Source organism: Curcuma longa, chromosome 11 (assembly GCF_044706935.1).
Source record: "Curcuma longa cultivar G26 ecotype Majalengka, Jawa Barat chromosome 11, ITB_CL_G26_1.1, whole genome shotgun sequence".
Taxonomy (NCBI): Eukaryota; Viridiplantae; Streptophyta; class Magnoliopsida; order Zingiberales; family Zingiberaceae; genus Curcuma; species Curcuma longa.
Window position 1 is genome coordinate 31,647,152 of NC_133871.1, and position 26,524 is coordinate 31,673,675.

Below are 26,524 nucleotides of genomic sequence, written 5' to 3' on the forward strand. Positions count from 1 at the left end.
CAAAAATTTTAAAAGATGAAATTCGTCATCCTAACCCTAACGGTCTCACACGGTCAATCTTATGATCATTTATAAAGAAGTAAATCGAAAAGTTACAGTTAATCACGACGGAAAAGGATATTATTTCGATTTCGTCAAAATTCAATCTTTATCCACTTTAATAACTCTGCTTTATCGTAACAATTCAACTCAGGAGCATATATTCATCTTCCTAATTTTTAAGAGGAATATTATTTATGATCCACTTCTTCTTGATTCCCAGGGAGAATCCATCTAAATTCTAATTGTGGTTGAGAGAGTGATTTTCTTTTTTCTTTAATCATCAAAACTTATTTTCACCACAATAAGAAAATTATAGTTATTTTTTTTCTTCTTTCGCATGGAGGATTTGACACGTGGAGAAACCTCGTTCTCCAGTTCAAGGACCATCTCTTATCTTCTTAAAAATAAATAAATAATAAATAAATAAATAAAACGAAAAAAAGGAGAACAGAATAAAAATAAAAGAAGGTCTCAAAAATAATCAAAACCAGGCTCATCTACAGCTTCGTCTCCGCTACATGGCAGTCCTCAGCATCTAAACAATGCAATCGACGAGGACTCGCCTCTCCTCCCCCTCCTCCTCTCTCCTACTCGCAGCTCCCTTTCCTTCCTCCTCCTCCTCCTCCTCCTCCTGTTCCTTCTCCGCCGTCACTAGGCGGCGCATCACCATCTTGCGTCCCCTCTCCTCCCTCAGGGAGTCCAAGAAGGTCACTCTTCGTAAGGCCACCAACGTCCCCCGGAATCTAAGGTTCGAAGACCGAAAGGGTAGGGGCGATGGAAGTCGCAAGGAGGACGACGACGAGGGGGAGCTCGGCGGGGATTCCGCTCTGAAGGGGACGATCCTTGCGGGGCTTCTTTTGGTAGGGGTCGTCGGAGGGTTCGGGACTGTTGGGTACGTGTACAAGGAGCAGATTAATGCTTTTTTGACTCAGTTCTCCGGTTTCATCGACGGTGAGATCCTTTGCCCTTTGAAAAGATTGGATTTTGTTTGTTGGATTTGGGGGGATCGGTTGGTCCACGTGGTTCTGTGAAATTTGACTTTTTTTCTTTCTTGTTAATTTGTCTGTATCAATCGAATTCACCGGGCATTGAAAAGTTGAAATGTTAAATTTATTATGAAGGCCAACGATGCTATGTAAATTCTAGTTTGTTTGGTATAAAATCCTCCTCTTCCTCTCTCCAAAAGGAAATTCATTGTGCACAGCTGTCATGGAGTTTGCAATTCTTGTCTCTTTCAGTGTCAATAAATTTTTAGAGAATTATCCAACAAAACAACATTATCATTTTTAGGACCTTGTCGCGACTTATATAATCAGATATATGGTCATAACTACTAACTTGAGAATAAGAAAATGAATGCTAATTTTACATATATTTTTTTCTTTGATTTTTGTTGCATTATTTGTGACTTCTAGCGAACTAACTGTTCAAGATTGTTTTGTAGTGTTTGCTGCTAACTACTCTTTTATGCTTTAGGTTATGGGCCCGCTGGATACGCTTTATTTGTGCTTGTTTATTCTGGACTCGAGGTAAGAATAAATGCTGGTCAGTTCTTGCAAAACATTACTAGTAATGGACAATAGAAACCCCTATATTGGACTTGTATTGACAGTAACAATCTCATGGTGTCTATCATCATCATTGGAAGTGTTGGGCTGGTTTGAAAATTCTAAAAATAAAACTACCATTTATAAATGAAATTGTTGCTGCCTTTAATATAAGTTAAACTAATTAGACGCTTATTTGATTGTCTCCCAATTTCACCATTATGTCAATTTAGAACTGTTAAAAATTTTAGGAGCAGAGAGCAGAATTTGATCCTTTGCTATTTTCCTTTTTGAGCCCTTGATTTTTGTGAGGATGAGTCTTGATAAGCTAGTTAGGTTGTGATTATGCAACATAGGTGATTGTGGGACCAAATTATATGCAAGACTTTTCTTGTAGGTGTAAAGATGCATATGTTATGTGGCTAACACTTACCTGCATCAATCTCGCTTAAATTTTGACATCTTATGCTCTCAACTCTGGATGTTTTTATCTTAGATTTTGGCAATTCCAGCAATTCCCTTAACCATGTCAGCAGGACTTCTGTTTGGTAGTGTGACTGGAACCATCATTGTATCTATTAGTGGGACGGTAAGTTGTTTGTGTCAACCTTTTGGTTCAAGCTAACTTCTGACATTAGCTGCAAGTTCTTACTTGAATTGCTTGATTTTCTAGGTTGCTGCTTCTGTAGCTTTTCTTATTGCTAGGTATTTTGCAAGGGAACGGATCCTCAAATTGGTTGAAGGAAATAAGAAATTTTTGGCAATTGACAAGGCAATTGGAGAAAATGGTTTTAGAGTTGTTACACTCCTTCGATTGAGTCCTTTGCTCCCATTTTCTTTGGGAAACTATCTATACGGCTTGACATCAGTGAAGTTTGTGCCTTATGTTCTAGGAAGGTTAGTTGAGTTATTTTGTATCCTTTTGTAATGTACGCTTGCATTTTCTGCCTTTTGCTATGTTTTTCTTTATTCTGGATGCAGTTTCATGATAAGTGCTCTAGATGAGTGACAACTGATGGCACATTTAATATGGTGGAAAAGACCATCAAAAATGAATATGGAAAGCATTTGGAAAGAATGGTCCAATAATTGTTATTGCTTATTTTACTGGTGATTTTTCACTTGTTAGACAGTTGTTATCCGAGAGCCCACATGATATAGTTCAAAGTAGCAGATTAATGTGGCTGCTCGTGTTTGTCCTAGAGCTATGCCTTGGTCATTCTACTTGAGAGGCTGCTGTTGATTTCATAACTTGTTATTTTCTAATTCTTTACTGAATTATTGAATAGTTTGATGTCTAGCTGCTAGATGGAAACTCGATCTCTATTCACTTAGATGCTTCTTTGTATATTTGTTTATATTTTCTTTGTTAAATGGTATTTATCAGCAAGGGTACCTATTGAAGAATTAGTTAGATAACCTTGGTGGATATGGTGCACGTACAAGTTTAGATTTGCACCATGCATGACTACATTTATTATTAGTCCATTATGCAGAAACTGGCTAAGTAGGCAAAAAATTTCTCCATAATTAAGCTTGTCTATTGGGGTGAGTTTAAATAAACTTCAATGTTCTGAATGTTCCTCAATGTCAGTTAGAGGTTACCAGTTGTAGACTACTGCTTTTTTTTTAAAGGTATTTACATTGTCTTCTACTCTATTCTGGGAGACCGTATTCTGTGTCACCTTAGCAAATATGTGAACTCTCTGAAGCTTATGTCTATATCTTTTAATGATCAACTTTCTGGTTTGCAGCTGGTTGGGAATGCTTCCAGGGACATGGGCTTATGTTAGTGCAGGTGCATTTGGGCGAGCTGTAATTGTGAGTTTCTCTGAGTTATGAAGTTTTGCAGCTAGAACTTCTTCGATGTGTGCATGTTTCATATGATCATATACTTTTCAGGATTATAGCTGTTTGCATACTATGCTTTTCTTTGTTCATCATTTCCCCCCCTATTGTATGCTTGCTTCTCCAAGTTTTTTCCTTGGGTATCCTCTTCTAAGCAAATGCTGTAACCTCTAGCCATGACATGTTGAAAGTTGAGTTACTTTCATAAAGAAGTTTTTCTAGAAACACAATAGAGCATTGTGATCTTGGCGGGAATTTGATTGTAAGTCAAGATTACCACTTTAACATTACCTTTCTCTTATATTTCTTCTATTTATATCTTCTTCTCTATCTTCATTAAGCAGTAGACTAGAGTTATCAACAGGTTCTGGATGAATATAGTCACATGAGGTACTAAGGAATTAGAAGTCTCCACAACTCCAGGACTTGTCTGTTATCCTGACTTATCGATAAAGACACAAGCATCAACATCTGTCTAGCTTGGCTACTTCATAGCTATACTGATACCTTACCTGGAAAGCATGAATGGTTTGCATGTGGAACAGGAGGGTCTAGTTTTGCTGAGGAACTTGGAAGTACGCAAACCTTAAGACAACCTGTTTCATGGCTATATTCACTTCAATTAAAATAAAAATACTTGGTCAAGGACTCTTATTTATGTTGCAAATTAATGAGCTTCTTTCTACTATTCTACAGAAAGTTTCATAACACCAAATAACATTTAGGCATATCCGTCGTCACTGCCTTGAAATTTTACTTTCTTGGCATTGTTTACTTCAGGATAAATGCTGTTGATTTCTGCGTGAACTTTGTTGCCATTATAATACACTTTCAAATTAAGACAACCTGTTTCATGGCTATATTCACTTCAATTAAAATAAAAATACTTGGTCAAGGACTCTTATTTATGTTGCAAATTAATGAGCTTCTTTCTACTATTCTACAGAAAGTTTCATAACACCAAATAACATTTAGGCATATCCGTCGTCACTGCCTTGAAATTTTACTTTCTTGGCATTGTTTACTTCAGGATAAATGCTGTTGATTTCTGCGTGAACTTTGTTGCCATTATAATACACTTTCAAAGAACTTAGCTTAATTATTTCTTGTCAGCAGCAAGAGGAATCAGATGTGGGGCTACCAGGAGGGAATGGTCAGTTACTGACTCTTGGCTTAGGGCTGTTATTCACAGCCATTGCTGCAGCTTATGTTACTCGTCTTGCAAAGGTAACGACCGTCTACATTCTACTGTATACCTTACTAATAAATACCTAATCTTTTGATAACTTCAAGGAATCTTTTCCAAGTATGTGCATTACTAGTTCTATTCTTTGCTTCTAATTTTTGAAGATAGTAGGCTCTAAGTTTGAGTGGACATGCATTTATATTTGGAGTTACATTCCTCGTGCAAATATGCAAATTGATGGATTAGAAGAGAAACTAAAGTGAAATATGTAGCACTTCCACCCCCTTCAGGACTTGAAGTTATTTTTTGCATTGTTTTATCACACATATGAACCCATTTGAAAATTGCATTGAAATCATTTGTGTTTAAAAGTAGATACACTCCAATAGCAAGATTAACAGAAAAACACAGAATACAACAAAACCAAATCTTCTTAACAAAAGATCACTTCTTTTTTTTTGAAAATGATAAAAGGATTAACAGGTTCACCCAATTATATATCAAGAAGAATGGTAAATGGATAGTGATACTACAAAACAACTCAGTGAAAATCCAGCTCAACTCTAACGATAAAGAGGGAAGAATAATAATTGATAAAATCCAAACATTGACTGGCCTGTAGGAATCGTAGGAAGCAACCAAGAGCATAAAGCCTCATGGTGAAGACATTTTACTCAGCAACTCTTACTGAAAATTGTGGTTTCCAAAGTATAAGAATGCCAGCGTATCTGATCTGTTAGCCCCCAGATGTTCTTCCCTTTCTAGCTTTTCAAACTGTGAATACTTTATCCTGAGTAAAAATATTGGAAATTCATAAATGTTGAAAAAGAGAGCCCACCTGTTCCCACCTGGCATTAATTGAAAAGAGGTCCTCCAGCTCAAACAATGGCAGGAGAGCAATTCCACCCAATCGACATTGGCCAAGACATTGAAAGAACATGTGAGCTGCAGTCTCCTTATCATAGCTCTATTGCTTGTCAAGCCTATCTGAGAAATTCAACCAACATCTTCTACACAACTGGCTCCTAGTGTTAAGGTTGTTTTGGATCATCAACCAAGTGAAAATTTGGGCTGTATTTGGCACATAAGAAGACCAGATGATAGCATGGTTTGTCAGTACGTTTGATGAACGAAAGTATGAAGTTGAGTGAATAAAGAAGTGGCCATTTTGTGACCATTTGCAGAGTGATAGCTAACAGCTTCAACACACTGGAGAGATCCATAGGATAGCAATAAGAAAGTTCCAGCAAGATATCGGTGAAAGAGAGATCCTGAATATTGATGGCCCCAAGTTGCAATAGTGACAGAGATCGAGAAAGTGTCAATACAAAGGTGGGCTTGTTATGCCAGTGGCTATGCTAGAAGGAGACCATGTGGCTATGTCAGGAGACTGCTTCTTGGACATGGATTGCTGATTACTAAGAGCAAGAGCTTCTAGCCCAAACTTTCTATTCCTCTAGGGTTCAGTTTAATATTTTATATGCACTATTAACATTATTTATTTTTTTCCAACTAACAAATACTGCTAAAATTTTACCTTGAGATCAGTATCAACTCCTTGAAACTTACTAGTCACAAGGTGCCTGTGCTTCTTGATGCTGATACAATAAAAATACCCTGGATGAACTATGCCAACTATATTCGTTATTGAGACGTTTATTCTTTGTATCCTCTTTGTTCTTTGGATGATAGGAAATTGAATTTTCCATTTATTTTTTTCCATCGTTTGTTGCAGGATGCAGTAAAAGATATCGAATAGGATAGCTATTTGTGGGGCACAAATTTATAGCAAATGGTAGGCCCCGAGGCTGATTGCTTTGCATGTTTTAGCACTTGTATACACAGGCATCTCTCAGCTGCATGTTATACGATGTAATATATTGTTTTTTCAATGCGAAGAATCCAAATGTAAGATGATGGCTTTGCATGCATCCTCAATTGTAAGTACTCCATTCATGAAGGCCTTTGTTATGGTCTCTATCTTACGAACAGTAGCATCACATACAAGTCAATAGAAATACAAGGTGGAGGAGACTATTTGAAACCAAAACCTTAATATTTTACCAATTAATGTTACATTGTACCAAAGCATCAACAGAAATAATCTCTTGATGTGGAGCATTGTTAGAATTTGATAGCGACCTATCGAAGCACATGTTCTTAACGTTTGTGGTCTTCTGCTGCATATATTTTAGTCTTGTTGGTGAAAATAGGTTCTGTTAACATAAGCAATCTTGCTAGAAGGAGATTTGCTGGTACTTGCATAGAGCTGGATGCGAACAAGAGACTGCCAACAAGTTTTAGATTGGGTAAACATGGATTTAGGTTCGAATACAAGATTCTCTACAAGGTCTACTTCAAATGTGTAGTCTATGGCCATAACACAGTGATCAACATGCCAGGTTTACTTCGCCGGAGGAGCCAGAACCGCAACGGCTTTGCAGTCTTCATTTTACCGTAGAATTTGTAGTCACCATGTGAACGAATTCAACTTACATGACAAAGTATACAGTTCATTATTCATAAAGTTTAACTGTACGTAGCCTATAATAGTACATAACTACATTCTTAAACAAGGATAAACAAATCTAATTAATAAATATGTTACATATTTGAACACGGTTGCATGGACTATTATTCAGTCATGTAGCTAAGCTACTGCAAGGTTCCCCCTAAAACAGGAGGCGTGTTTACTTGAAATCAGCCTCTTGCATCTCAGTTCAAGTGGCTCTCAAACAGTCACGTTATCGCCATTTTGGTGTCTCTGATCTCCTGTTTGGAAGAAAGAAATGATGGCAGAGTCAAAAGCATGATCGAGAGAATTTATTTGTTCTGATGTAGGAATTTGAATTAGCACAAAAGAAGATGCACCTTGTCTTTCTCCCATCGACGGACAGATTATCAACCACCTTGGATTGCTTCCTTCCCTGAGACGAATGTGTCTGTGGAGTGATGAGTGGCTGCAAATTTACAAGAAAGGTTAGTGGTAGATCAACAGGCCAATAATGGAAATAAGGCATGATATAAAAGTGGCGGTAGATCTGGCAAAGGGCAGAGAGGAAAAGTTTAGCCGACGAATGTGTGGTTCGACTCCAACTGACGTGTGGATCCAAGAATCTCATTAAGAGCTAGGCACTTCAGAAGAAAAATCAGAGGAGCTAGAAATCACATGATCAAACGCATGAAAAGTGAATGAAATGCACGCACCTACTCACCTACATATTTTCTCCATGGAAGGTATGAAAATACTTTTACAAGGCACAACAAGCATAACATTAAAATTTTCTAAGCAATACAAGCCTTAACCTTCTTAGTTGCCGTCAGATTCCTAGATACCATAGGAGCTATCTTTGCATCGACTTGTTGAAATTGCCTGTCTTTGGCGTTTCCCTGATTGAAATTCAATGAGATTAATCAGAGAAAATGAATAAGTACAAGAAAGAGCAAACTTTCAGAGTGCTCATTTCCGAAAAGCTTATTTTGTTAAATTTTAATGAACATAAATAAGTTTATTGAGGAGAGATTGTTCAAAACATCCGCCAAAACCATGAATTGCTGAATAGGCAGAAAAAGGATCTCAACAATGAGTCTTTCTCCTGATGACATTTGTAGTCACAAAAATGTGCAAATAACAGAGAAACAACTGTTGAAACAGCTGTTTTCTCTGCTAGAGTATAAACTGTGTCTCCAATAGTAACGGGCATAGACACCACGCCAAAATTGTCAAGTGTTCTACTGGAAGAACAATTAAACAACCATTGAATTATACTTATTTATGTAGTATGCTGGATCCTCCCCTTCCATTCCTCTAAAGAATTAGCAGGAGCTGAAGTGGTAATTGGTTAGTTACAACCCAACAATCTAATAAATTCTATTGACATCCTAATAAGAGTTGCAAAACAGGTTGGTGCCAAGTTTTGTGTTAAATATCCATTCCTATAGTTTGAATTAGTGGATTCAATCGAGATACAAATCTTAATGGCACTGACTGCAGCGACTTTATAATATGAGCTAATGGGAAATTGCTATATGTAAATTATAAAGCCAAGAATTACATCCCTAAGGAATATATCATGAGAAAAAATTGTTTATTGTTCCATGTGCATGAAATAAGTACCTAAAAGATGTAGAAGTGGGAATGATAAAATTGTATTGCAATCTGATTCAAGAGATACATAACACATGTATATAGGACCCAATATGAAATCCTAACCTAAACAACTAATGTGGGACTAAATCCATTAGACTAATAATGCAACAGATCTAAGACTCTAAACACTCTCCTTCAAGATTGAGCATAAATACTATTTATGCCCAGCTTGTTTCATAAGATCAATTCTCACCAAATGAAACGATGAAAACATGAGCATGAGAAAGAAAAACATAATATTTGTATGCAAGTGAAACCAAATTTTGACTAGTACAAAAGTTTCAATTCCTTGTTTTTAAGCCAGACATCATATAAGCAGAGAGAGACTAAAGAGATAGAGATCTTAGGAATCACTCTTGGACTTTCCATGAGGTGACACTTGCAACAACATGAAACATATTGAAGAAAAAAAGGGAGAAGGAAATCACTCAACGAGGGTCTTATGGTCGATACATTGCACCAACAGCATGCAAAGATAGCATAGAAGAGGGAGGAAGAAGGCACAGGAAGAACCAAGAGGGGATAGGGAAAAGAAGAAGAGGGAGAAGAAAGAGATCTGCACTTCTAGATCTGGACATTAGAGAGAGGAAAAAGTAGATCAAGTTGTATCTGGACCTTCATTGGCTAGAAATGAATGGGTATCCAATAATTGGGTATCTATGATGAGTACCAGGCCTATTCAAGTCAGATATGATTAGCCTTGTTATCCTTAATAATCGAGTTTGGATCAGGTTTACAATTGCTTAAAATTAAAGGTACCAATCAGTTTGAGTACCCATTTATTGTTCAAAGTATTTAATTGGTTTCAAATAGTAGATAGCAATCAAGTTGGCATAAGAGATAGTTAATCAAGATCGGATTTGGATAACATCCAAAAATGTGGCTATTAAACCCATTGCTATGCCTGCTTATTCATTCCATTAACACATCATGGTGCAATTTGTGACAACATACCCAATTTACATAAAGTAATACCTCTTTTTGTTTAGCTCCTTTGGTAGTTTGAATTTGGGTCTCAACTCTGACACAAGTTGCAAGCTGGGTCCTAGAAGCAATCAGATTCTAAAAAATGTAATTAATTCATAAAAAAATAATAATGACAATTTAAGACAATATTAAACCTTGCTAACAGCACTAAAAGAACAATTATATATGTAAAAAAAATTAGACGGATATGAATTTATACAGAATAAAATCAGATTCCTAAACAAGCATCACCTTGACTTGGGTGGGGCAACAAGTGCCTGAGTTTGCTTCAAGCTATTAGACCGACTATCAACTGCCAAGGGAATACTTCTTACTTCTTTTATGTCCCTAAAGTTCATAGGGAAAGATTAAGAAACAATATTTGGAAGACGTCTGCTTACTGTAAAGATGTCAATAATATGGTTTTTACCTTTTAACTTCTGGTCTTCTCTTTGTCAATCCATTTGTTGTGACATTTTTGTTCATTGTAACCTGTAAAAAATGGAAGGAAGAGAACAGAAACATGAAGTATAGTATGCAAAAAATGTTACTTATGCAACTAAAATATCAAAAAAGAAGTTCTAGTCTAGAGAGAAATTAAACAAAAATATAAATCACTCACGTGTCAAAATATTACCATACGAGCAATGTATAAATGTTAGAAGTATTTTTTGATAAATTTTTATGCACCAAGACAAATGGTTCAGCATCATTTTTCTTGAGGAAATTATTAAAAATCATCAGGATTTCCAGGAAAGTTGCTAAGAGGAACTAGATGAGGCTATTTTAAATGAACATCATATTTAGTAGTACTTCAAAACCTATTAAATTCACCTGTGCACTTGAACTATCCTTAGGGTGACTTGGCTTAGATGCATGCATGTTTGAGCCCCCAGAGGTCAGCTTTTCTGTACTTCCTCTTTTGCTTGCTCTTCTTTCCATTACAAGAGTAAACAGACCTGGGGTAGTTAAAATAGTGTGTGTTTCTATAGGTGGTCCACTTGAAGCAGCCAAGAGAGGCCTGGTAGAGCTTTTGACTGTGCAAGTTGGTGCCCTGATCGGAGTTTGACTGGCCATCTTTGATGTTGTTCTTACTCCCTTTGATGACCGAACCATATTCATCCTAGGTTCTCCTCTAATGTTTCTACCTGAAGCAAGGTCCTGAACACACAAAAAATGAATGGTTGTCTTAGTTATGTAAGATAAAATAGAGGTTTTAATTTTTAGACATTAGTTTCTTTATTTTTTTATTTTTGATATTTGCATGTTAACTATTAAGAGTTGCATTTTGGTTCAATGATAACATGAGTATCAGAGGTGCGTAGCATTCAATAGCAATATATAACATGCAATATAATCAACAAGAGGACTTGAGATTAAGGATCAGTAGCAACCTTCTTAATTATTTTAGAGCCTCTTCAGCAACAATTCAATAAAAAATGTTTCTCTTTTGACGTGGGAAAAACATGGTCAAAGACAAGGGCTGCAGTACCTTAACATAGAAAATTGATTTATAATCCAGAGATTTGCCAATTGCTTGTGACTGATGAGAGTTTGATTTGCTTGTATCTAGTGTTGTCCCTTGTCGAACTCTCCTGGGCTTCAGGTCTAATACCTTGTCCTGTGGTTTCTGCATGACCTCTTTATGGTCAAGATCACTCCTAAAATGTGATTTCTCCTCTAAATCATCAGTATGAGGCAATGGTGATGGATTCTCTGATGGTTGCACCAGCAACATATCATCAGAGTTCTTAGTTTGCTTAGGGCTATCCAAAACTTCTATCCGCAAAGTATGATTAGGCAGTGTGGAATCTGGACATAAGCATCTTTCTTGAAGTGGTTCACTATGGCTGATTTCTTGTTCATGGGATGTTCCAGGTTTAGCTTCTTCTGTGGAAGAATGAACACTGTTCCCATCTCTAATGTTTTCATGTTGTATAGCTGCTGCATCTTCTTCTCCACTTTGACTAGAAATACTACAATCACCACTATAATCCAGTGTAAGCTCTGTTTGCTGATTCTGTTCAGCTTTCATTGCTCTAATCCTTCTATAACGTTCTTCAAAATAGGCTTTCTTTTTTGCAACTAGACCATTGAACTTCTCTAGTTCTTCCTGACATCTGTTGTGAGTAAAAACTGACCTCCTTTCCCATGACAATGTTTCAATTGGAAATCGTCCAAAGGAAATGGAGCCATGATCAAGCATTTGAGATGCTGGAATTTCCTGGAGGAACAAGTTTGTCATAATTACCTTTATAATTGTGTCCAATAGGTGAATGAAAGGGAATATTGTATAGTAGTGAAGAGTAACCATCATCTGCATGAGTATGATTTTTGACTTGCAACATTAGTTCTCAAAAACTAAGTGTCTAAGCAATGGCATCCTTTGTACATTATAGACCAGCATAGCAATTTGTGGACCATAAACTGATGAAAAACAATGTCACACAATTACTAAAAAACTAAAAAGGAAAATTACAGGGTGGCATAATAAATCTATGCTAATTCCGGAAAGGGAAAAATGTGATATAGAAAAGGCATGGATCTGCCATTACCTGGTACAGCATGTTCCAACTAATTCACACTCAGTTTATGCAAACTTTAACACATCCAAAAATGCTAGTTTTGCACCTATCCATAAAAATAACAAAATTGCACAAAAAGCTCCATCAAATGAGCAGAACTAAAGCAAGGTTTATCTTAAAATACCAAATGAAAGGAAAACATGTGTTGCAAAGATAGACTTATCAGTTACTAATTTTTTCTATAACAAAAGACGAGAATGATAAGTTTTGATCAATTTAAGTTCAAATGCTAGCCTAGTCCATGGCTTGATTGCTCCAGCATTATGATTTTTTTTTTTTTTTTGTTATGTTAAGGCTGGGTACCCTTTCCTTTTTTTTATGTTTATTTTCTGTATTAGTCTTTTTTTGAGATACTAAGGTATTTGTGCATTAAATGTTAAATTCCATTAAGTAGACTATCTACTTGGCCTTTGGCATTCCTTTCTCTCTCAAAAAAAGAATCATATTCTTTTTTTTAGTACGTTTAATGAATTTCGGAACATGAATCTTGCAGTTCATTTATGTTTTATGAATGTTTTTAACTCTTTTTTCCTTTTTTGTTTTTCATTACATGAACTAAGTTCATTTCCATAATTGCCTCTATTAGCAATTGGTAATCATCATGCGCTTCATTCTTCAAAATGTCTAATAACAAAACCCTGACTTATGATTCTATTATAAACAAATCAATAGCATTAGCACCTGAGTGGACAAATAAAAAAGGCTTGCGTAGTATGCAACTCAAGGGCGCAAGAACAGGAAATCAAAGAAATTATAGAACGTAGATAATGGAAAAAAATATTACATGCGACTCATATCCATCAGGGAGCTCCTGAGACCATCCTTGATAAGCTTCATCAACATCAATTGCCATTTGATTAGTTGTCAAGCAGGAAAAACAACAGAACTAACCATGGAGGGGATACTTCTGGTTTCTGAATGTCATTCTGCACCGCCAAAAAAATTTAACACCATCAGTCATTAAACATACAATTGAATAAGATTAGTAAGAAGGCAGCACATAGCAAACAAAGGAAAGCAATCAAACTTTTGATGACAAGTTGACAACAAGCCAAGAAATTAATTGACAGCAAACAAAGCAATTAATTGACAACAAACACAAATCAAACTTTATAGTGTGAAGTTTTCAAGGTGTTTAATTACTTGGACGTAGACATATAAATGATATCAAGTATCAGATTTTTTAGTTTCGATCTAACCAGATCCAAGTTACCTTTTTGTGACTTAGACTAGTGGAAGACTTTTGCCTAACAACCACTGGGCCCAAACTCATAAACATCTCACATAGGAGAAGGCTATCGCCTTATTTTGCATATCTTCCCTCTTTTTTCTGTTACAGAATCACATAGGGGCATGGTTAGAACTTAACATATCATTGCCCCATCATAAATGTACCTTGCTTAATTTGATAAAAAAGAATGTACCTTGCTTATGCAACTCCTTGGAAACTTTACATGCAGTGTCCCCTCTTCTCCAAGTCTTCAAGGACAATAGTTACACGTGAGAAATCAAAACTCAAACAAGCACGCTCCTTTTACTGTCTCCCATCAAGTTATGCGAGAAAAGGGAAAATCTAAATAAATTCGCGAAAGAAAGACGTATGGTCAAGTCTCCATCCCCAACCGATAAGGATGTACATTTGTTGTGATTTAGTTATCAAGCAATCAAGCAGTGCTCCATCAACCGTGGACTTTTATGGCACGACATAAATCTATGATGATTAAGATGATAACCCACCCCGACAATCGCTTCCCACGAACGGAGCGAATTTCCCTGGCGCTGAGGAATTCACAGACGTCCATATCCGAGCATCTGCTTACATTTCGAGAGCAACAGAGCCCGTTTTCGTTCTCTTTCGTTGAATACAACCTAAGATTTAGTCGCATTTCGCTCAAATTGTCTCAAAACTAGTCCAATTCCATCACCAGCTCACTCAGTGATTCAAGAAATTTTCTCAAAGAAAGAAGGAAAACAAAAACAAGGATTAAACGACAAGCCAGAAAAACGAAACCCAGACTCCATGAATCACAAAGATGAGAGAGACACACACAAGAAACCATACTTGCTGCAATTTGAGGAAAGTACACTCGGATCCAAGCCTAGGGATTCGAAATCTCTGCAGATTCCTTCATGAAAAAGGGCACAAAACCCCTCAAAGAAGAAGAACTGGAGCGCAGTGGAATGTGGGAAGAAGAGGCGACGACCATGTGAGCCTGCCGGTGGACTTTGGAAGCAAGCTATTAATAAGGGGGTCGGTGAAAGAGGCGGGAGCAAGAGAAGGGGGTAGCGATCTGACCGTCCATTCGGGTGATGCTACGCTCTAGTCCGTCAGATCACGAGTCACAGGACCACCTCTCCGTCTCCAGCCGACTTGCATGTGCCACTGTGGCTTATTCATTACGCCGTATTCTCCATTCTGCGACATCCCATTCATGTTTATTATTGATTAAAGATAATTATTAAACATAAAAATAAAATAAAATGCTGGAAAATAAAATTTTTCTTCAGGTGAAAAAAATATAAAGCACTGCTCCAGTATTTGATGCAGTTTCAACCTTTTCATTTAACTTTTTGAAGTCTCTCATCTTCATCAACGTCCCTGTCCAATTTTCTGAATGAGATAGATCCTTGCTTCAGATCTTAGTTGAGAATGAGAGCCACTCCTAAGAAATGCAGATGGATTACAAGCCACAGAAGGGGACTAAAATATTTCACATTGTTTCAGTTGAGATGTTACTGACAATGACAACAACAATAAGAAATACATACTGAAATAATTGAGATATCTACTACATAATTGGCGGATAGGGATAGTCTTAAGAGTCTTTACTTAACTAGAATCAGAATGAGACAAGATAACTTCTGGCACATTAGGGTTTATAAAACTTTTGTTCACATGCCTACAAGCCTTCAGACCCACACTAACTAGAAACCAGCTGACAGACAAAATTAAACAGTGTAGGATTAATTTCCTTGTATCTGAATCTTACTCATGAGTTGTTCCTGAAGATCTGGCACAAGTAGGCTCAGTTGCATGTTCTTGGACAGCATGTGGACGAGTGGTGCCAAGAAATGTCTTTATTTTAGTCTGTCGAGCATGTGAGAGGCTCAATTCATCAGATCTATATCTATTTATTATTTTATGAATAAAAACAAATTTATACAGAACTAATGATTGAGAATCTTAGGCAAAGGAGTGAACAAAAGGGCTGAACTGAACTTCACAACATTCAAATTAGATTTTGCTGAACTGCATGAGTTTGCTAGAGTCAACAGCTTGAGAGCTTGGGAAATGCTTTCCATTTGAGCACATAATTCCTATAAAGACTATACATCATGTGAAGGCAACATAGGATGGAGTATACTGCTATGTTGAACAGCATCTACTTTGTGTGTTGGTAGCTTTAGTCTCTGTCACCTCAATGGTGTTTCCTCCCTTTATGTTCTCAGAAGCTCCTGGCTTCAGCCTGGGTTCTGTAGAAGAGATCAGGGACTTCTTGCACATGATCCTATATATCTCAGAAAGAATGATCTGAAATGCCTCCTCCACATTTGTAGCCTCGAGGGCAGAGGTCTCCATGAAGAAAATGCCTTCCTTCTCAGCAAAGCTTTGAGCATCCTCTGCAGCGATGACACGGAGATGCTTTAGATCAGTTTTATTACCAATGAGCATGACTGTGATGTTTGAATCAGCATGATCACGGAGCTCCTTGAGCCAACGACTGGCATTCTCGAAGGACTTAGGTTTAGTTACATCATAAACAAGGAGTGCGCCAAGGGCACCACGGTAGTAGGCACTGGTGATTGCTCGGTATCGTTCTTGGCCTGCTGTGTCCCATACCTGTGCTTTTACTGTCTTGCCTTCAACCTGAGAAAGATGGGACAATGATGAGAAGCGATAAAAGTAGAGGTATGAACAAATAGAAAAGTGCATAAATACAAAAAGCTGCCTCAAAACATAAATAGTCAAACACACAAGCATACTTGATGGAAGATAAGAACCTTGTATATTCCACCTACCCAGAAAGCTGATGATGGACTATTAAAAAACATAAATAAAAAAGAGAGAGTTGAGTTCAGTATACGAGACTGCAACACAAACAAGACATCCTAGAGAACAGAAAGTATTCAAGATCAATCCAGTTTGTACCAACCAGAACAGCAATGCCAAGCAACTTCAGAAGTGCGTTAGGTTGCACTAAGAAAAGAACGTGTGCAGTGCTAATAGGTTAGCAAGGACTAAATGTGTAACAAGAAAGGAACCAGAACAGATTAGTTGGCAAAGAGGGCGCAGAAATGTAAATGGCAATCTATGAAATCTAGTAGACAAAATGATTCAAATTTATCATGTTATAGTTTTTCAGTTAAATGTCTACCCAAATAAAACTATAAAGGGCAGTCCAATGCACGAAGCTCCTATCAATACAGGATCCCGGAGAAGGATCAGACCACATTAGGTCTATTATACACAGTCTTAACTTGCGTTGCAAGAGGTTGTTTCCATGATTCAAACTCGTGACCACTAGTGCAGAGTTCATGTAGGAATTAGGACCACTGTCCTTCCCAAAAAACAAGATTTGGTTTCTCAAGAAATTTTTATGGTTCCTTTTTGTTGAACCTTCATCTCTTTTGAGTGGATTAAAGCTTAGGAAGAGGGGAGGACAAGAATTGGAGAGACCAGAGAAAGTATGGTCGAAACAAAAATCTCTTGACATGGATCCACTATGTACAAGAATTAGAAACATAGGACAAAGAGAGAAGACATAGGGAGATCGAATAGCATATAATGAGTTCTTGGCAAACAATCTCTAAATTATATGATTCTTTCTTCAAAAACTGAGATTAGGTTTCTTACATCCCAATAAGAATTGCTTTAATATGATAGAATAGTAACTGGAAGCTGGGAACAAATAGCACAAGTTCTTACCATGGGTTTTCCAACATAGACCTATAAAATACTCATCATTCATAAGAAATCCTTCTTTAACCCTTTATCAGTTGATCCAACTTCTTCAGAATCATTCTCCCTCTTGAATTTAGATGTTTGATCCCACCCATGATAATTTTGAAGGCTCAAAATTCCATCTGATTTTCTATGAAATTTAGCGAATCCGCAGTGAATGAAAACATTCGATTGGCTACATTTGTAGTTTCACCTTTTACCATACAATACATAACAGAAGTATCATCCACAATTACCTCTTAGTTGAACTAGTACTTCCAGCCAGCCTTATCAAGAAGAGTAAATTTTATGCAGATGTTAAGAATACTAAGAAGAGAATAAAGAAATAGTACACAATCAATAAAAGAGGAGAGATACACAGACTACTAACTGAAAACGATTACAGCTTTCACAATCAAATCAAGATTCAAGTATAATTCACTGGTTTACCCCCAAAATGAAACTTGGTTTACATGTGGAAAACCTTTTTTTAAAAAAACAACAGAAAATTTGAGGAACTTTAAACCTAATTACTTAACTTGCAAAATATACTGCAGAATAACACCTTTCAAATACAAGCAATCACTATGAACCTTAAACAAAACTTAAAAAAGAAAAACAAAAGAAAGAGACCAAATTTCACTAAAGAAGTATGAAAGAGACCTCCACCATGGGTGATATTAGGTCATACTTAAACTTGACTGTTCTATAATGCAACAAGCTGCTGTATCTATAGCCCAGAACAAATGTTTAGTTATGAACATTATCACCAAAAGATAGGGTTATTTTTTAGAACACACTCTTAGGGGATTTGGGCAAAGTCTACCTGGGCAGCCAAACCTCAAAAAGAAAAAGTGCAACTGTTGGCTTGGATCATTGAAAGAGGCAAACTCCATGAAAGACTACTAAAACAAATGGCATTATCCAGGACCCTGTCTATAATTTCCTCCAAAAATCAAACTGGTAATCACTTAATTTTTTTTCGTGCTATCTTATCGCTTTGGGTTGTTAATGAATAATCCCCTTTGTCATCAGAACCCTTCTTACATCTAGAACTTAATTTTCTTCTTCCGGTGAAGATGCAGGATGATTGTCTAAATATGAGAGGACTTCCTCTCAAGTGACCACGGGCTACTAGGTTCAAGAGAAGCTCATGGATCTTCAAATGAGGAATCAAACAACCGAACGAAGTACCCCAGTGGACTACAAAGATGGTAGCACTTTGGGCCGATAAACTTCTAGTTGGTCTTTACCTATAGTCACATATTTCTTTCACTTTCTTTCTTACACATATATAATTGTACATTCTACCTTCTAAATTACATTTAGGTAGGTTTTCCACCTTCCATTTCCTTCAGAAAAGGAAGATGCCAAGTGCAAGACAGTTTTCTAGTTCTTTCTGTCATATTCATACATTCAAGTTGAACTAATTACTGAAGATTGAAAAGGCAATTACGGTGCTACTTGGTTTTTGCAAACTATAGTCATACATTTTACAGTGTTGGTCTCTTCTTTCAAATGCTAAAAGTGAGGCTTAAAATTGAAATGCAATGGAACGGCAGAAATTTAATGAAGGCAGCCATTAAATTTTTCTAGCTGGAAATTCATCCAGAAGAAAAATCAAATTTAGCATATTCCTTAAGTTAAATCACTAGGAAGCGAGAAATTGACCCAAAAATTAAACCAATTTACTTCTCAAGTAGTCTTTTTGTCTTATAAAAATCTAATGAAACCTGGTAGAACAAAAGGAACTAGCTCGTGATTTACAGTTTTTCAAACTCATTCCATCATATAATTGTCATGAAAGAAAGATCGGGCATCTCATTTTCATCCCATAAGTATGACTAATCAATTTTAAAATCATAACCAAACTCGTATATTCGAACTCCAGCTGATAGCAAAGGAAATGAAAGCAACAACCAAACATTAGGCACCGATCTATATCAAGAAACTTGCTAAATCAAACAAAAGTGAAAATTTTCGATTAAGTAAAACCTAGAAAGATCCTAACGCGATTCATCAAAATTCGAACACCGAACCCGAAGCGACACTGTAGCTTGAGATCCCTTAAAGCCACTCGAAGACAAAAAGGCCAAATCTTTGAATATCTCGCATAGTAAATTGGATATGGAACAAGACCTGGAGGGTGCGGGTGGCGAATTCGACGCCGATGGTGGACTTGGAGTCGATGGAAAATTGGTTTCTGGTGAAGCGGGAGAGGAGGTTGGATTTGCCGACACCAGAGTCGCCGATCAAGACCATCTTGAACAGGTAATCGTACTCCTCCTGCAATCCCCCTCGCCTCGCCATCTCCTCGTAGTCGTCGCCGTCGGCGATATCGCAACGCGATTGGTTCGCGTGGGATTAAGCGACGGCCCGTGTCCTCCAAACCGATACGCGTCTATTTCTAATTAATATATCGCCGACATTCACGACAATAAATCACGTTACATGGTATAAAACGATCAAAACCAGCCACATCAGACCAAACGTCACCCGCTCTGTTGTTCCATGGAGCCCAGAAGAATTTATCCACGTGTCGATAAAAAACAAGTGGCTAAACAACGGGTAGGATAAACCAGGAACGATTATCCAGAGAATCTCCGCAAAACTCCACTTTTTTATCAGAAAGAAAAGGAAAAAAAATTCATTGCACAGCTGATTTGTCTCCATTTTCCAAATAATTAAAATTTTAAAAGCATCAAAACATGCCATTTTTCAAATTCAAATTATTTCTTTCTTTAATTATCAGCACTATTAATTTAGATGAAATTCTGAAATTCTTTTCTTTTTCTTTCTTTCTTTTATTTAGCGGAAAGAGTTCTTCAGCTGATACTCTTGCAGAAACAGAACATAAACTTAATGATGAAGTACAAGTAAATTCCTTTGACTTCATATCATCAAGGGAAAGAAGAAAAAAAAACATTTGTGAGAGAAGTACAGTGTAATGGAATAACACTGTTATAATTGTTTCTAAAAAAATTCAATCTCACATCAAATTGCTGTCAGCTTCATACACCTACTGGTGAAACCTCCACCATAATTCTTTTGGTCAGTGGTCCATTAGATTTTTCAGACTTGGTATCTCTTGCCAGTGGCCAGGGCTTGGTCCCCTCAAGCTTCTTCCATTAATGCACCACAAGAACTGCACTTGCTGTGGAATCTGAAATGCCATCTCCATTCCCAGATTGGAAGCTATTTATCATGACTGCCCTTCTAACCCATATCTAAATTATTTGAAGTCCTTTTCATTGTTTCCTTGCGTGGGTCGATTCGTTCTCTGTGGCCCTCTGTGTGATGTAGACTCTGCTTTGGTGGAACTGGCAACTTGAGCTTGACTTGGTAGAAGAGATTTTGCAGGTTTTACTGCGTGTAGTCTTTATGGAAGAATCATTCCGACTATGTATTATTATTGTATTGGCACCCTTTATTTCGTTCCCTTTTGTGGTTAATTCTGAAAGCAAAACGACATGTGTTTCAATGGCTGCAATGAGATGAAGTTGTGCTATGTTGGAGCTCTAAATGCTAATCCATTTGATTAGTTGGATAATTCAGGAAATTCTTCCCTTGTAAGTATGGAACAGTAAAGGCTCATTAAGAAACTAATATGAAGAACAAGTTTAGCATAATTGCAACAGTCAAAGTAGATTTTTTTTTTACTTTTTAAAAATTAAGTCACGCAAAATTAAGTATTACAAACGAATCTAATCACAAAATCTAATTAACACCTTTATTTAATTCTGCATTCGTATATATAGATTTTGCATGAATTTATTTAGATTATATATAAAAAGTTAGATTCGCTTCTACACGTTTGCAGAAGTAAAAATAAGCCGCAGGAACAAGCTAAGCAGAGAGAAAGCCTGGTTTCTTTAAGAGGAAAACCACAAGATCCAAAGCTATATCCATGCAGTGGCCATTTCCTTCTCTCCTTCCCTCCCTCCTTCCCTCCCCCCTTCCACCCACTGCTCTACATCTTCTCTGCTTCCGGTAATGCATGCTACATTTAATCCCTTTCAATTTTCTTCGCTACAAATTTCCTTTTCCCCTTGTAATTTGTTCAAAAAGCTGGCAATTATTCTTCTTGTAGTTTGAAGTAACAAGCTAGCTAGCTAGCTAGCTAGACTGCTCTATGGTGTAGCTAGAGTTGGTTTCTCTTTTCTTTTTTCTTGGATTTGGTTCTTGAAATCTGTTATTCTTCAGAAAAGTAGAGTAGCAAGTATACTGAATATCTTTCTTTTTGTTCATTTTCTGTTGGTCGTCTAAGGGAGGAAATTAAGGGAAAAAGGAGATCTCTCGTGGTTAATTTCTCATGAAGTTTTTTTGTATCTTTTTATTTGTTGTTCATGGTCGCTTAATATATATATTTGATCCTTTGTTAAACTATCGTGCTTTTCCTATTAATTAGATCTCGTCAAAATAGTTAATTCAGAAGTACTGGACTTCAGTGGAAGGAGTTTACTAGCTAGGGTTTCTGATGATCTCCCCCCATTTTCTCATTCTGATACTGTCGGATTGCTGCAACTTTGAGCGTATCATAAATTAGCTAATAACATGCATGTTGTATGAGAAACCCTAGCTAACTATACATGGTCGTGTCATATGAATTGGTTTAATTTGATATATATATATATACATATATCGTGATGATGGAGAAAAGTGATCGAAGTGATATATCGATTATCATGGGGAGAGGAAAGATTGAGATCAAGCGTATCGAGAACAACACGAGCCGTCAAGTTACCTTCTGCAAGAGGCGGAATGGGTTGCTCAAGAAAGCCTATGAATTGTCTGTGCTTTGCGACGCAGAGGTTGCGCTGATCGTCTTCTCCAGCCGCGGTCGCCTGTACGAGTATTCCAACAATAACAGGTGATCAATTCACTGTTAATTTGTTTTCCTTTTCTTCTAGCTAGAAGATGATCGATCAATTCAAGATTAAGATCAACTGTGGATTTGTGAGCTTTTGCCACTTTAAGTACCAAATATTGTTCTCTTTATGGATCAGTTCATAGATGCTAAAATGCGCGTATCATTTTCTGAATTTATCTATGGAGAGATTGCTGAGTAAATTAAAAATATATGCCATTAATTTGTAGATCTAATTTAGTGAAGCAAATTATTAGTACGTACTACAATCTCTTTGCATGGATGAATATTAATATCTATATACACACACACAAGTGCATGCAGCTTTGCTAAACTAAGTTTTCAAATATTTTTTGCTTAAATTTATCTTTTTCTGCTAAACTGGCTTCTTAATTAGATGCGATGCATTTATTACAAACTGAAAGTTTAGGGTTTCTTTTTGTTCTCGCCTTCCTCTTTGTCTTCACATGCATTTGTTTGAGTTAGTGAAGTACCCTAATTTTCTTTTCTATTGACTCAATTACATATATTTCAAAGCTAAGTGAGATATGATATATATATTAAGAAGATAGCAAAAGCTTTAATTAATTATCTTCCATTTATATTAATTCAACTTGGTCTTTAATTAATTAGATGGAAACAGCTGAGTCTTTTCCCTGCAGCCTGTTTTCCTTTCTGGTGCTAAATTAATATCCTCTACCACCTTGAAGCATTGATCATATATATTCTCGGTCAGTGTCAGTTTGCTTGAGAACCTGCAGCATGATGACTACATTTACCTCAAAATGCATGCTTTGTTTCATAATCTTGAAATATGTGCTCCATCTTCTCACCACCTCTCTATATGTTAATGGCATTTCAAATTTCTCCGAGGGATCTTTTGTCCATTAATTCATTCCCTGTACAGTTTACTCCAACTTCAAAGCTTCTCCCTTCAACTTCTGAAACTTCTTCATGGATTATAACTTTGTTCGACTTCTGAAACTTAATTAGCACCAAGACAACAATAGAGAGGTACAAGAAAGCATGCGCCAACACTTCAAATGCAAGCTGCACTATCGACACCAACTCACAGGCAAGTAATTGATATATTGTATTATATATAGACTTTTACTGATAAGATTAAATATGAAGGAAATAATTAATGAATGATTTATTCAGTTATTAATTGTCGATATATATTGCAGCAATACTTTCAGCAGGAATCAGCAAAGTTGCGCCACCAGATACAGATTCTACAAAATGCAAACAAGTGAGTTCTCTAACTCAAACTTTTGTCTTGTCTCTCCTAATCATTAGCTTAAGCACAAAGAAAGAGAGAGCTAGAAGCTAATTGTCTTCAAAATAAAAGTTAATATAAAGAATTAGAGATGCAATCATCAATTTAGATTTATTTTTAGAAACTATTTATGACTGCTTGACGACAAGTAATTTTCTTTCTTTTTCTTTTTAATAAAATATCAATGACAAATAATAAGTATTATTAAATCTATAAAATTTTAAGAATATATATATATAGTTTGTAAGTTTTCTCATTTTTATCCTAATTTTTTCTTTTAAAAATTATATTATAATTCTTTATTGTTTAAAATTTATAATTGTCGATCGATATTTGACATAAAAGTACATTTTAGTCCTATTATTTTCATAAATTTTACGTTCATTCCTAAAGTTTTAGATTATATACATATCTTTTAATATTATATTTAATTCCTTTATTTTAAATTTTGTCTCCAAATTTAACATATATATATGCCCCAACATTAATATAAAATTAGAATTTATTGTTTTAATGTTCTACATTTTTAATTGTATTTTAAAATTTTTATACTACCCACATGGTATATAATTTTTAATATTGCCTTAAGAATTGTTTCCAAAGACTTGGCTTAAGGATTTTACTTTGCCAAAACCAAAGAACATGTAGTTTTGTAACACCACGTGTGTATGATTATTGAGTTAAGTTTTATTAATATTAATGGTTAATATTTTATAATTTTATAATTTGCTATAGAAAATAAAATTTTATAATTTTATAAAAATATTTTCTTAATAAAAATTAGAGGGAGGCAACCTTGGTAGCTCTCTCATCCACTTCTACTTGCTACATCCCTAAGCTTGTGGACACCTCAAAACTCATTAGTCAAATGGCCATGGCCATAATTTGATAGCAAAACATGAAATCCAACATTACAATGCAATTTAAGTCATTTGACAGCTTTAAAAGGAATATCAAGTTAGATTAAAAAACAAGACCATAAGACACATCTTAATTAGAGCCATAGGTCTCCTTTAACTTCTAATCTTCTTGACTTTGCATTGCCTCCAAAATCATTATAGCATAAGTTCAACTTAGGATGTGACAATATCGAATTTGAGTTGAGAATTTAGAATGCACTATCCCAAAGTTGATAGATTGAGCCATTGGAGAAGTTATCGATATATCGAGCTTATCCTATAACTCTTTCAACTTAGTATAGTAATTTTACCATTATCATCCCCTTGAAGAAATTAAATGCTTCTATGGAATCTCTTCTTCACAAAGTTGAGCATCAGACCATCATGCAAGACACACACTGTGTAACCATATTCTCCTTCATCTTGTCTACCAACCACCAGGCAATATCAATTTGTTTTCTTACAGAGGGAAATCAGCATTTGGACCAAGTAGGGTAGTTCTCCTCGTTGAGGAAACCTGAAACTGAAATGACTCCAAAAGTTCTCTATTGGTTTTAGGAATGATATAGAAAAGGATCTAATTAAGGACTTCTTTTTGTTGGCCATGATAGATTATTTTCTGCTGTGAGACAGCTTAGAGCTCTAATGTCATATAAAAATTGATGGTTCAAGGGAGAAAGCAAAAAACACAAATTAGAAAAGCTTTTGAGTGATAGATGATAGAGAGAAGAATAACATATCAGTTTGAATGGTTGCCATAGCCTTTGAGGATTAACTCTTAAGGTAGCCCTATTTCCTTAGATATAACTTTTGTTATGCTGAATAAATGAGATGGAAATGGTGTTGCTGTAGGTTGCTAGATAGGGTGGCTTGCCTGATAAAGTTGAGTCGACCAATTTAAAGTGCAACTTCTAAAGCCAAAACTACAAATAGACTTGTAGTTTTGCAAAATGTAGCTGAAGGTCAGCCTGACTCTTATCACTATATTTAACTTACTACCACTTTGGCTTCAGGCACTTGATGAGTGAATCCTTGAGCTCACTTAGTGTAAAAGAGCTAAAGCAACTGGAAAACAGACTTGAAAGAGGCATCACAAGGATCAGATCAAAAAAGGTATTCCAGTCTACCCTTAGCAATTTTCTGTAATAATTATCATTTGGACTGTAAGAAATCATGTATGTAGAAGCATTACAGAAAATCTGTAACATTTATTGTATCTCAATGACTTGTTATAACAAGTACAAATTTTCTTGTCAGCACGAGCTGTTGTTTGCAGAGATAGAGTATATGCAGAAAAAGGTAAACTTTGTTAGTCTTTGTTAATCCAAAAGGTTTGATCTTTTCTTGCTCTATTTATTTTCCTTCTCTTTTCGAAATAATACAGGAAGTGGAGCTTCAGAATGATAATGTATACTTAAGAGCCAAGGTAACATCAAGCAAATGCTGTAACTGAAAAAAAAATGAGATGTTTCTTTCAATCTTATATCTTGATCTGCTAAGAAACTCTCAGGTAGCAGAGAGTGAGCGAGCACAGCAAGAAATTATTGCGTCGACCGGCACGGAATTTGATACTCTTCCGACTTATGATTCGAGGAACTATTACCATGTCAACATGATGGAGGGATCTTCTCACTACTCTCAGCATCAAGATCAGACTGCCCTCCATCTTGGTTACGAGATCAAAGATAGTTCTGCTGCAAAGAGCTTGATGTAAGCATCTCTGATTCAATCAAAACTGCTACTAGCTACTAGTATCTCAGCACTTGATGTTAAAACCACTGGTATTTGTATCTGATATGCACACTTATGTATTGGTATTTTGAAAATAAACTGCACATGTGGCTAAGCAAAATTATGAACCAGATGTTCCTAATCTTAATACCTCTTTTTAATTATTTTTTTTACTTTAATTAGCCTGGTTTAAGTTCACAGTGATGTCTAAGCACCTTGGTGACTACACTTCAGAACTGTGCATCTGAAATCTTAAACTACTTGAATAGAAGTTTCTGATAGGAAGAATATGAAAGAAAAAAAACAATATGAGAATTTGTTATGCATTCTCTGTTTTCATTTTTTTAATTAACCTAATCAAATTCGTCCTCCAATTTATTCATTAATATGATATTAACATGGTTAAACAAGACTTTCTGAAGAGCTAAAAAACTTAAGAATAGAGGGCTGAAAAATACCAAATCTTGCAAGGAGGCACTTTA

General features: G+C 36.0%; 4 protein-coding genes across 7 annotated transcripts; 2 read left to right on the forward strand and 2 right to left on the reverse strand.

The window, feature by feature from the left end:
* The first annotated feature begins 522 nt into the window (after positions 1–522).
* Positions 523–6,608, forward strand: LOC141839684 (uncharacterized). 2 transcript variants are annotated; one of them, XM_074727487.1, is made up of 7 exons: positions 523–993; positions 1,519–1,571; positions 2,086–2,178; positions 2,263–2,486; positions 3,344–3,410; positions 4,551–4,664; positions 6,359–6,608. In XM_074727487.1, the coding sequence occupies exons 1-7, from the start codon at positions 585–587 to the stop codon at positions 6,380–6,382; spliced, it is 984 nt and encodes a 327-aa protein (XP_074583588.1). In that variant the 5' UTR covers positions 523–584; the 3' UTR covers positions 6,383–6,608. The 2 variants fall into 2 exon arrangements, with proteins under 2 accessions (XP_074583588.1, XP_074583590.1); XM_074727489.1 differs by having other exon boundaries at positions 4,554–4,664.
* A 457-nt stretch (positions 6,609–7,065) lies between these two features.
* Positions 7,066–14,522, reverse strand: LOC141840331 (uncharacterized). Of its 3 annotated transcripts, none has more exons than XM_074728283.1 (12): positions 14,387–14,522; positions 13,749–13,803; positions 13,538–13,654; positions 13,109–13,250; positions 11,232–11,953; positions 10,574–10,900; positions 10,170–10,231; positions 9,992–10,087; positions 9,749–9,818; positions 7,930–8,013; positions 7,495–7,583; positions 7,066–7,395 (listed from the first exon to the last, which is right to left on the reverse strand). In XM_074728283.1, the coding sequence occupies exons 5-12, from the start codon at positions 11,943–11,945 to the stop codon at positions 7,368–7,370; spliced, it is 1,470 nt and encodes a 489-aa protein (XP_074584384.1). In that variant the 5' UTR covers positions 11,946–11,953; positions 13,109–13,250; positions 13,538–13,654; positions 13,749–13,803; positions 14,387–14,522; the 3' UTR covers positions 7,066–7,367. The 3 variants fall into 3 exon arrangements, with proteins under 3 accessions (XP_074584384.1, XP_074584382.1, XP_074584383.1); XM_074728281.1 differs by having other exon boundaries at positions 11,232–11,963; XM_074728282.1 differs by lacking the exons at positions 13,538–13,654; positions 13,749–13,803 and having other exon boundaries at positions 11,232–11,963.
* A 1,012-nt stretch (positions 14,523–15,534) lies between these two features.
* LOC141837942 (ras-related protein RABA2a-like) lies at positions 15,535–19,639 on the reverse strand. Its single transcript, XM_074725309.1, has 2 exons — positions 19,406–19,639; positions 15,535–16,192 (listed from the first exon to the last, which is right to left on the reverse strand). Exons 1-2 carry the CDS (start codon positions 19,574–19,576, stop codon positions 15,692–15,694), a joined length of 672 nt encoding a protein of 223 aa, XP_074581410.1. The 5' UTR covers positions 19,577–19,639; the 3' UTR covers positions 15,535–15,691.
* Positions 19,640–21,951: 2,312 nt separating this feature from the next.
* LOC141838524 (agamous-like MADS-box protein AGL11) lies at positions 21,952–26,176 on the forward strand. The gene is made up of 7 exons (XM_074726031.1): positions 21,952–22,136; positions 23,127–23,208; positions 23,321–23,385; positions 25,325–25,424; positions 25,569–25,610; positions 25,696–25,737; positions 25,822–26,176. The coding sequence occupies exons 1-7, from the start codon at positions 21,952–21,954 to the stop codon at positions 26,023–26,025; spliced, it is 720 nt and encodes a 239-aa protein (XP_074582132.1). The 3' UTR covers positions 26,026–26,176.
* The last annotated feature ends 348 nt before the right edge of the window (positions 26,177–26,524 follow it).